The sequence below is a fragment of the Papio anubis genome, chromosome 2 (assembly GCF_008728515.1).
Source record: "Papio anubis isolate 15944 chromosome 2, Panubis1.0, whole genome shotgun sequence".
NCBI classification, from domain to species: domain Eukaryota; kingdom Metazoa; phylum Chordata; class Mammalia; order Primates; family Cercopithecidae; genus Papio; species Papio anubis.
In genome coordinates, this window is record NC_044977.1 from 156,490,068 (window position 1) to 156,502,080 (window position 12,013).

Below are 12,013 nucleotides of genomic sequence, written 5' to 3' on the forward strand. Positions count from 1 at the left end.
GAGAGAATGATGAATGGAAATGTATTAAAATGGGGAAGGAGATGAACATGGGAAAAGCTCGGGGAGTGTCATCAGCTCGATGGCATCTGAGCTCTCTATTAATGAGCTGGTGGAGGAAGCAAAAGCCTCATCAATTCTACTCATAGAGTGAAACTGAAAGGGGTCCTAAGTGCAAACCAAGGGTTATGTGGAGCAGAAGACCCATGGAAGGTTTTCAGGGGTTACAAAACTGCCCTCATGAACCAGCTACCTGTTTTGATAAAGTTCCACTGGCACCCAGCCACGCCCATCAATTTGCATATTGCCTATGGCTACTTTCCTGCTACAAAGGCAGAGTCCACTATAGCAGTTAGGGCAAAAACCATATGGCCCAGAAGCCTAAATTAATTACTTTCTGGTTCTTTACAGGAAAAGCTTGCTGACTCCTGGTTTAGATGAAGGGGCTGGGGCTTCCTTGTGGGGAGAGGAGATGGCACAAGATGAAGAAATAATGGGGTTTGCTTCTTTGGACCAAATCCAGGACACCCACTGCACTGAATTCTGTGTTTACATCTTCTAAAGACCAGGATTCCAAGGCCACACGGAGCAGATAGGCAGATCATTCTGTTCGCAAGTATTTGGATTTATTATTAAGATACAATCTCTTATTTTGGGAGCCACATTAATTTCGAGATCCTCAGCATCAGGGGTGCTTGCATCCATGCTCCTATCAAGCTCAGAAGTTTCCACCACTGAAGTATAATAAAAATGTGTAAAGTTCTGTTTCTGTGACTCCCTAGCTATGACCTGTGTTGTTATGGGTAAGTCATTTAATGTTTCCATGACATAGCTCCATCATCTATAAATTGGCTATATGTGTTTTCAAGTATATACTTTTTTTTTTTCCTTTAAGGTTCAGAGCTAATAAATCTGTGTATATCTGGCACAGAATAGATACTCAGCATACGATGAATTATCATCATTGCTTCAAAAGGCCCTCATGGGCTAACATCTTTTTCTTTGGTTATCTTAGGAATAGTCAAAGCAATGTAACGGACTTTGTAGCCACGCACTCCATAAATGAAGGAGCATTCCACAGTAATATACCGAACGGTAACCAATGTTTGGGCAAATAACCTTCTGTGTTCCCAAGGAAAGCATTCTCTCCTCTGGAGTGGGGACAATAATATGCTTCACTGAGGTGTGGAAGCTGCTGCAGGCACTGGGCTGCTGTGTATGTGTGTCTGTTAATAATTAGTACAAATTACTAAGGAGCAGGGAGGTAGCCTGAATGGGAGAATAAGCTGCTTTTATAGTATAAGAAGTTGAGGTTAATTACAGTTTTCAAGGGAAAGCTGTAAGGGGAAAGGCAGTGGAGGAGCTTGGGCTGGTTTGGGAGGAAGGAGCCAAGGCACACAGGCATGAGCCACGTGGCTTCAGTGCTCAGCCTGTCATTAAGCCTTTGACCCCTACCCTGGCTGCCCACTGACGTGACTGCTCTGGGCACGGCAGATGAGGAGAAGGAGTATGTGGTCTCTAATACATTCTCCCCTCTTCCCAGCACCACCAACTGCTGCAGGGCAAAGGACCCAGGCTCGCTTCCCAGCTGTGGGACTCTGGACAAGGCTTTTGTTTTATTAACTTCTTTGTTTTCCTTTTAAAAACTTCTTTACCCATAGCAATGATACTAACATTTACCACATTGGCGTGTGAAGAAGAAAGTAGATAATGTTTATAAAATCCCTGGCACACAATAGGTGCACACTGGGGAGAAATTATTACTATTTTTCTGAGATGAGGTGTTATTTCAATAGAGCTACAAGCTTATGTGTGTGGGAAGGGGGACTGGGTGGGCCCTTGTTAGGTCAACTCTGATGACAAAATGAGACCATGTGGTCAGTTAGTCCAAACACATTGTTCCAAAACATGTTAAAAAGTCAACATTTACTTCATTAACTGACAAAAAATATCTAGCAAGTAAGAGCCCTAAATCCAAAACGGATTAGATATAACAGATGCTTATGAATTCAGCTGGTTTAAATTATTTCCAATTCACTGAAGTATCTGAACCAACTCTTTATAAAACCCAATATTCTCTAAGTAGAATAGAATGCCGCTTAATCCTCCACCTTGCTTGCAAGTTCGGCTCTAATGGCTGAAGGGCATACCTCCTTACAGACTAGATTGGTGATCCATCTAGACCTCCGCTTTCAGGGAGGTAAACTGCTACCATTCTATAAATGTGAAAACTGTGACCTAGAGTGGTTAAGTAATTGGACCACAGCTCCACGGCTGGTTAGCTGCACAGGGCACTGGAAATGAGGGCTTCTGCTTCCAGTGCAGTCATGTCCCACTATTCAGCACGGCTTCCCTGTTGCAGGGCTGCAGGTCTCTGTTTCTGATCCTCTGCTTATTTCCACTGACCCACTGCAAGACCTCACCCAGGCTCAGGACTTTCTTATCTACATATTGACAACTCCCAGATGGACATCTTCACCCAGTCCCCTCCCTTGAACTCCAGATGTGCACCTCTTGCTGCCTACCCCACATCTCTGCTTGGCCATTTTACAAGCATTTTAGACACTGAGCTGAACTTGTGTTCCTGTCCTCACATCAAATATGCTCTACCCACAGTGATCCCCTACTCAGTCAGTGCCGGCTACATTGTTCAAGTAGTTCAGGCTAAAACTTTCCCATGCCAGAAATCCAACTTGCTGAAAATCCTGTTGGCTCTGCCTTTAGCTGACATATCTGGAAATCAACTACATTTCAACAGCCCTCTGCTTTTACCCTGATTCAAGCCACCATCATCCTTGCTAATAATGGTAGATCTACCAGGCCCTGTTCTTAGTGGAACAGCTTAAATGATCTGTCCAAAATGTAAGTCAGATCTTGTCCCTCCTCCACTCCTCAACCTGCTGTAGCTCCATATCTCACTCAGTGCAAAAGCTCCAGTGTTTTTTGTTTGTTTGTTTGTTTGTTTTGTTTTGTTTGTTTGTTTTTTGACAGAGTCTTGCTCTGTCACCCACGCTGGAGTGCAGTGGTATGATCTAGGCTCACTGCAACCTCCACCTCCTGGGTTCAAGTCATTCTCCAGCCTCAGCCTCCTGAGTAGCTGGGATTACAGGTGCCTGCTACCACTCCTGGCTAATTTTTTGTATTTTTAGTAGAGATGGGGTTTCACTATGTTGGTTAGGCTGGTCTTGAACTCCTGAGCTCAAGTGATCTGCCTTCCTCAGCCTCCCAAAGTACTGGGATTGCAGGTGTGAGTCACTGCACCTGACCCAGTCTTTAAGGAGTAACCTCTCTCATCTGTCTGTTACTTCCCCATTTGCTTGCATCACTCCAGCCATGCTGGTTTCCTTCCTGCTCATTGAATCACCAGTCATGATCCTGCCTCAGGACCTTTGCATAGGCTGTTGCCCTTTCCTCCTCCAGATAACTGCTTCACAACAGTCTTACTTTCTTCACGTTTACTCAGATCTTACCTTCTCCAAGAGGCCTATCTCTACCCTTCTATTTAATTCTTCAACCTGCTCTTCCCCAAGCCAGACCCTCCTGATCCCATTTACCCTGCTCCTTTTTTTAATTTTTTTTTCCTCTATGCTGCTCATTTTCTAACACACTACATGATTTTCTTATTTGTTATGTTCACTGTTTATTGTCTGTTTCCCTCTGTTAGAAAGTCAGTTCCTCAGGCGCAGGAATCTTTGTCTGCTTGATCACTAATATATCCTAGAATAGTACCTGTCAAATAGTTGACAATACTTATGGAACAAATAAGTGAATGAATAGTGTGTTTTTACAAATAATGTGTTGGGTTAAAACAGAAGGCACTATACTTTCCTAAGATTTTTGCAAAGGCTGCAGTTCGCCCTGGTTAAGAGGGAGGCCAGGGACCAGTTCCACCAGGCACCATTTCCCTTTTCTTGGCAGCACATACCCCACTGTCATCCCCAGGAGCAGCTGCTAAAGGGTAGTCAAAGAAAATAATATATAAATTTCTATTTCTGTTAATTTTTATCTCATCCTTTTGAATAGGCTTTTGAAAAAAAAACATTTTACATGTTTTTTATCCTCCACAAATATATTAGTGCAGTAGTACTTGCATATAATTTATAAATAAGCTTATTTTGGAGGTACACAAACACTTTGGAAAACACTGATCTACCAAACCACACACTCCTCTGAAGGTTTGGGGACCCCTGGCAGTTTTGTGGCATCTGCATTAGTATATCAAACACATGACTGGAAGAATGGGACTGGTCCTTCCCAGCCAGTGAACTATCCAGATTGCAGGATGGTGGACTGGAAGTTTCTCTCCTTAGTTGGCACAGAAAGTGCCCGGGCTTTGAACAAGACTTTTGCCAGGGCAGACCTGGAGAACTCTCCCAGGGACCTTCTGGCCTCTGTTACCAGAATCCTCCCTCCCTCAGCAGCCTATCTCCTTCGTGCCTTCAGCTAGCAACCATCCATGGAACAGTGGCTAGCCCTGGGTCTTGCAAGCTTATAGGTAGAGCTGGCTCACCTTCTCATAGTACCGGATCTCATAGTCCAGGATGATGCCATTGGGCTGCTCCGGCTGTGGCCATGACAAGGTGATGCTCCTCATAGTGGCACTGACTTGGTGCATGATGGGAACGGTGGAGGGGGCTGTGGAGAGAGGAAGAAACAGGGCAGCTGAACAGACACTCAATTATAGGGGAAGGGCCATCTTCCAGAGGTAAGCAGGGAGAAAAATGGCATTCAGTTTGAACTCTGCCCCTTCTTTATCAGCTGAACTGGATCTGCAGAACTTCTTGTGGGTTTTGCAGAATCAATGGAGTTTGGATAACAGAGGAGAGAGAAGGTAGCATTTAGGAGAGGAAAGCATGTGTGCACGGGAACTGGAATGGACATAGGACTTTCAGAGGCAGCAAAGCTTGACCAAAACAAGAGACAGTTGGAGGAATCAAAGGAAAAGACAGGAGGAAAGGAGGAACACTGTAATGTTTTTGAGAAGAAGGTGTCGAAGGAACCTCAGTCTTGCATTTGTGGGCTGAGCTATTGCAGAGATGAGAATCTGGGGCAAGAGATGATAATGAGAGAGTAGAACCAGTTGGTACAGAATTACTGTACAACAGAAAGGAACATTCTAGCAAACATCTCTTCCTAATACTTCAAGTTAGATTTTATTATACTTTAAAAGGAAGAGAGGAGGTATCTCTCAAAAAGACAAGAACACAGACCAACAACAGAGGTACAGTCAGTTTTCCAAATGAGGGCATTTCCAATAAGGAATTCACAAGTATAAATGAAGAAATGATAAACAAATCAAACCTTTGGAAACAAGATAATTCCAAATCTGTAAAGTTGATTCAGAAATCTCTGTTTGGAAATAATATTACTTATTTCCCAATTCAACATTTTTTCATGTGGTGTAAGTAAAATGAAAACAGTCTGGAAATAATAAATGAGGGCTGTCTTTCTAGGGGAAGAGGCAGGTAATGGATGAGGCTTCAATCTGTGCTCTGCTCAGGGGCTGCTCCGTTTAGTTCTGGCACTTTTGCAATGATGAAGGTCTTTTCCTTACTCGAACTCCACTTTACAAAGGTTTCTCTGGGGACCACAGCTGAATGACATTTACTATCCTCAATTCAAGTTAACAGATTGCCCTCAAAGACCTGGAATTACACAGCACAGCTATGGGGTCACAAGGGGGCTGCTGCTTTCTCCACTACTCATTGGACCCTCAATGAGTCCCTACTACGTGCAGCCCCTAGGGGAGAGGAGGCAGAGCACTTGTTCCGAAGATGCTTCTAGTCCAGGAAAGCCATAAAGAGTAATAAGTGTGATAAGGGCTCAGAGTCAGAGTGTCCTCTGGGACCTTGAAGGCAGGTATGCCTGGTTCCCATTAGAGACCTTGTGGTGTCTGTGAAATGCACCTCTCAGAGTTCCTAATCCTTGAAGAGTAATTAACTAATGGCCCCAGTTCCTGCACTCTGCAGTCCATCACCATATTCACACAGAGGCCCTGATTCCCACAGGCTGCACCCAGCCAATGACTGGGAGCAGCAGGGATGCCATGGCAGACCCATTCCTGCGATATATGGGACTACTCTGATGGGCCACTTCCACTCAAAGACTCCAGAGTGGCCTTTCCAGCACTACCTTATAACCCACACAGCAGGCTATAGTGCTTCCTACCCTACCCAATCCTCCTTCCTTCCCTCTCTCCTTTACAGAGATCAGACCTTTCTTATGATCTGATGGCTCTCCCAGCCTCCTCCAGCTCCCATCTCATTTCTCTGGTAAATCTTTCATACATCTAATCCCATCTTTGTGTCTGCTTCATAGAGGGTCTGAATTAATGTAGTTTTGATTCCCCCTACAACGTCCTTGTCGGGAATTTGCTGCCAAGCTCCTGCTGTGCCCCCAGAGAGGGGAGACTTCTTGCCTCCAGGAGCTGCTGTTCTATACTTGGGTAAGTCTCACCAATTTACATATCTTCCTATCTTTATTTGAAAGTTATCTTCTTCCCACTGGTTTCCATTCTGCCAACTGAAGTAAGAAAGGATGTTCCCCCTCCCACAAAATGTCTTGTCAAATATCTAAGCAAACTAGTTAGATCTTCCTTGAGTTATTCCTGCTGAAAAAAAAAATAGTCAAATATTTTTCCCATGACCATTACATGCCACCCAAGATGGCTCTTTTCCAGATGAGACCATGTTCCCTAAATTCTCTTTAGGCATGAGGCTTGGAGGTGAACCCAATTCTCTTTCCACTCTTTGAGCAGCAAAGATTAGAATAAAACTAATATCTACCATGACCTGTGTATTATATATCTATTAATATGACCATTAGCCTTTGGATGAAAAACATGTCCCTGCTGTTCAGTCCTGAAATGGCAGTTGTATATAACCTTTAGGTCTCTCCATGGTATGCTCCTCATCTTTTGTCTGTAGAGTTGGCTTTTGGCTTTGACTATGAGAATGTACATGTATCTCAACCTTTATGGTGTTAAATTTGGCCTATTTGTTTAGTAAGTGAAAATAATTTCTTATCGTGATTGAGCCATCAAGTGTATTTTCTCTTGCCTCCAACTTAGTAATATCTATAACCCAGGTTAATTAATTAATTAAACATATTTATTGAGCATCTGCCACGTACCAGTCACTTTTTAGGTTCTAGAGGCACCACAGTGAACAAATAAAATTTCTTGCCCTCATAGCGCTTACTTTCTAGTGGGGGGATTCAGCAGAGACTAGAGCTAATAAATGAATCATAAGCTATGTTAAAATATATTAAGTACAATGAAAAAAATGGAGCAGGGAAAGGGACGCAGGATGCCAGAGGTGGGAGGTGTGTGGTCAGGGAAGGCCGCCTGAGAAGCAGATACAGGAGCACAGGGTTGAAGGAGGGGAGGGAGGGAGCCGAGAGGATATCTGGAGCAGCCGGGACAAAGGGGCTGATCTAGGGGCATCAGGGAGTCAGTGGGACCCAGAAGAGAAAAGTCCGTGGGGGCAGGACCCTGAGGGACACTAGAAGGAGTTTGGCTTCTACCCTGAGCAAGCTGGGGAGCCACAGGAGGACTGTCAACAAGGCACAGTGATGTAATCTGACTTATATGATACTGTCATCACTCTCTGCTGTGTTCCAAATAGAATGCAGGGGTCATGAAAAAGCGGGAAGCTGATCACAGCGCTGCTGTAGTAATATACCTGGGAAACAATGGCTGCTGAGACCTGGCCTGAGCAGTGCAGTGGGCAGATTCTGAATCTATTTAGAATATTTCCAGGAATTTGGGATGTGGAAGAAAGAGAAGAGTCAAGTGACTACAAGGGTTTTGGCCTAAACATCTGGAGGAATGGGGCTGCCATCAACTGAGATCAGGGAGACATTTCTAAAAGCAGTTTGAGAGGAGAGACCAGGTGCTCCACTTCAGACCTATTAGATTTGAGATGTCCAAGGTGTCCCAGAGCAGAGGCTGAGTACCACATAGGTGCATAAGGTCCATGCTGGAGACCAACTGGGAGTCACCAATCTTTCACAGATATTGAAATCAGTGGAACTTACAGAGATCACCAAGAGAATCAATAGATAGAAAAAATTCAAGATTCAGAAGATGAGGAGAAAACACTAAAGAGGCCTGAGAAGGAAAGACCAATGAAGCAGAAGGAAAACCAGGAGAGTGTGATCGCCTAGAAACCAAGTGGAAATAAGGTGCTCCCAGGAGGAGAGAATACATTAAATGCTACTGCTAAGTCAGGTAAAATGAAACTAAGAACTGAGCCCTGGACTTATCAACAAGGCTTGATGGTTAAATACGTGAATGGCCTGTGATCATCTTTCCCAACACCTTGCAATCACAGGACAGAGTCATGGGGGAGGATAAAGACAGTTTAGGGAAGGCGAGGCAGTTTTCTGGAATCAATCCAGATCATTTGAGGATCCCAATGGGTCCACAAAGACAGAGTGAACAAATAGCTCCTGAGAGCTCTTTCCTTCCACTGCACGCCATGACTCTCAGGCTGCCCTTGCAGACCTCTGTGGAGGCACAATCTACATGTTGTGAATCACATCAGTTTCATAGAGGATTTCAGAGTCCCTCTGTCTTGAGAGCTGAAACATCATGTATTTAAAAACGGAAAGATCAATGCTAACAGCCTGAGGATTTTGCTGGGCTTGGTTCTTCTCCTTGTCTCTACTGTCTGGAAAGCCATCATTAAAAACGCAAGATATTTGCCAACCACTGTGCCAGTCCTGTTCTAAGCACTGGGGACAGAAGTGCAGACGAAGGCCCTGCACTTCGGGTCCTTGGAGTCTAGTTGGGGTCAGATGGTAAAGAGGCAATCACAGGACAGACTGATCCAGAGGCAATTGACTGCAAAATCCATGGAGAGAAATGCTCCTGTCACTACACATGGTACGAACCCCCTAGCAGTCAGCAGCACATGGGTCTGGGAGGAGCTGCCAAAGGGTGATGGCCATCCCTGCCTGCATTTCTCACATTCATGGCAATGACTTAAGTGTTGCAGGCATTGTGGAAGACTGTGTGTTCTCGCACAGGTCATTCTAAATTGCTTACATTTTATTGCGATGGGATTTAGCACATGGGAGAAAGCAAAAAAGCATTTCTTATCCCGCCTGAAAATCAGGGGCAGCTTATGTTCAGTGCTCTGCCATTAAAAATCACCTGCAGTGATAAATTTGGTTTTTCCCTCTCCAAAGGCAAATGCCGCCTCTTGATCTGTTGCTTTATGTGCTATGAAAGTTTCAGACAAAACAGAAAATAATAAGAATGAACTCTGGTATTCACTCAAACACCAACTTCTTCTAGCAAAACTGAAGCTAAAGATTAAAGAGGATGAGAAGATTGATTCAAAGAAGCATCCCCTTTTGCCCCCAAATACAATGGTTTTCACAGTAAGTCCTGGCTAGCTGTCTTTTCTCCGTACTCCTCAGATGAAGGGATAGTTTGATTGAACACCTGAAAGAGTCTCTTTTTGGCAAACACACACAAAGCTTTTGAATAAATTAAACATTCTACTGAGAGAAAGAAATGAAAATAAAGAGTTCACAAGATTATTCAAATTTAGCAAAGAAACAAATATGGACCCTTCTTCAGAAAAGGTAAGGAGAAAGAATTAGTTTAGGGTTACTTGGAAAGAAGTTGATGAAGGTCCAAGAAAGATGTGTTAGGTATAAAGAGGTGGTGCCCAATAAATCCAAATGGAATCAAAGGTGCCCTGCACCCTTTCTTAGCAAAGGAAGAGGCTGACCCAAAAGAGAACAGAGACCCAAAGAAGAGAGCAAAGAGCAAAGAAGAGTGTCGTCAGACTACAAGGTAAAATCAACTAGGGTTCAAACAGAATCAGAACCAGAGTGTTGAAGAAGAGAGTTACAGCCAATAATAAAAGGCCTTGTAAATGTGTCAGAAGCAGAAAGACTTAAAACATCACTGGTCAAGGGGCTCTGGAATGGAGAAAAAAGCAAAGGCAGGCTGAGTGAGTGAATCCTTTGTCTCTGTTTTTGCCACCAAAGACTCTGGGGAAAACTTACTCCCAAATTGCTTTTAAAGCAGACAGATCCAAGATAGTATATCACACACAGCAGAGGAAGAGCACAGACTGTTCTTGCCTGAACTGACAGAGGAGATGTAAATAAATTGCAGGGACAGGATGGCCCTTGCTGCAAGTTGTGAAAGAGCTCACAGATGACGTGGAACAAATGTTGGCCCAAACTGGCCACTGACCACTGGCCACTGCCAGTAGTATCGAAGATGGGGTCTGGCAGACCACCAGACAGCCCTCCATTTGTACAAAGGGCCCCAAAGGGAACTGTGGAGTCCCAGGAGACTCAGGCTGGGTCTGAGATGGTGGCATGACTCTGTCTCAAAAGTTAATAACCGAGACTCTGGACTCTAGAGTTCTGATGTGCAGGAGTTTTACTGTCATATCACAGATTCACCTGGGTCATGCATTTTATGTTTATGACATTCCTTGACACTTTAATTTAGTTACTGACTCAGTTATATTCAAAGGTTTCTTCTTACTCATTTTGCTTTCCTTATTTGATAGGAGCATCCTCCTCCAACAATTAAGTGTCTCAGATTCCAAAAATACGAGATTTACTTGATGCTTTTTTCTAGGACAATTACTAAGTTTTAATACATTACAATGCTTATTAAAAAATACCTCACAACCTTTTAGTTGATTTTTGTGCCGAAACACTTCTGTCAACAGTTTTAACCATAATCAGTTTTGGGACCTAACAAATGACATAACAGTTCACTGTGTTAAAATTAATGCACATACACTCAGACTTCAGTTGATCTTTTGGAGTAAAATGTTTAAAGAGGTTATAAAATTATGAAACTCAGATTTCAGTGTTCAGCAAATCTTAACTAAAAGGGAAAACAGTGTTGTGAGTGTGGGTGGAAACTGTGACAGGGACAGCCTTGCTTGAGGCCATCTCTCACCAGCTCTAGGAAGGTGCAGGTCACAGCTGAGCTGCCTCTGCCTTAGCTCGGGCAAATGCTCTAGCAACTCTTCTAGGAGGCAAATGCTGTTTCCAGTGACAGGTACTTTCACATCTAAAATTCCCAAGGAGACCCATACAAAGAGGAGGCCGTCTGCCTCCCCCGCACAATAAATCATGGGTGGGCAGGGTAGAGTAGTTTTCCTTGGCCCTTCCATACAGTGTGTGTGTTTGGGGGGTGTCCTCCTAGTGAACCCCCAGAGTGATGCTGCTGCCCCAACCTGCACAGTGTGCACCTAAGGCTTAGTAACCACTTTTACCCTCACTGGGCATTGCTTTGTCTGGGAGAAATGCTCCTCAGTCGAAGAATATTTGGGTTGAAGAATAATCCTTCTATAAACATTCATACACAAATTTCTGTGTGGACATATGTTTGTATTTCTCTGGGGAATCAACCTAGGATTGGAACTGCTGGATCATATGGTAACACTAACCTCTTCTATTCTCTCTAGAACAGCATTTCCCAGCCAAATCATCCTTGGACTAATTACCTGTGATCTATAGCACAGACCATAGCTGTGAAGAAAACGGGTAAGGTAAGGAATAGTAGGGAGCCTAGGGCCCAGCCCAGAGCAGCACGAATTAGCAGAAATAAAGAAGGGCTATTGTCAGGGCCCTCCAGGTGTTGCAGAGAGACGTGTGTGCCTATTCTGGCTCTGCCATTTGCTTATTATATGATCTTGGGAGAAGGTTAACCCAAGGCCTTGTCTTCTTTGGGCCTCAAGTTCTTCAACTGTGAAATAGGAATATTAATTATTGTGTTATTAATTTCCCAAATGTTCTGAAGATGTTCTCTGTGTGGTCTCTTGCTCCTTTCAACCAGATCCCACCTGCCAGGCTGGGGACTTGGCAACCACCCCAAACTCTCCTTCTGGCTCCACTGCTGTTCACATAGGCAAATCAATCACTGGGCATCATTCCCCAAGGTAAATATAAAAAGTGGGATCCAGTGACAGCCTCAGGTATTTATCTGATAAATATCTTTGAGGGGATATATACACGTCGACTAAACCAT

At 43.9% G+C, this 12,013-nt stretch overlaps 1 protein-coding gene across 1 annotated transcript in view; it reads right to left on the minus strand.

The window, feature by feature from the left end:
* Positions 1–12,013, minus strand: part of EPHB1 (EPH receptor B1) — a 443,566-nt gene that overhangs the window by 94,321 nt on the left and 337,232 nt on the right. The window contains exon 6 of the mRNA XM_003895080.5: positions 4,508–4,632. Within this exon, the coding sequence (XP_003895129.1) occupies positions 4,508–4,632 (125 nt within the window). The remainder of the gene's footprint in view (positions 1–4,507; positions 4,633–12,013) is intronic.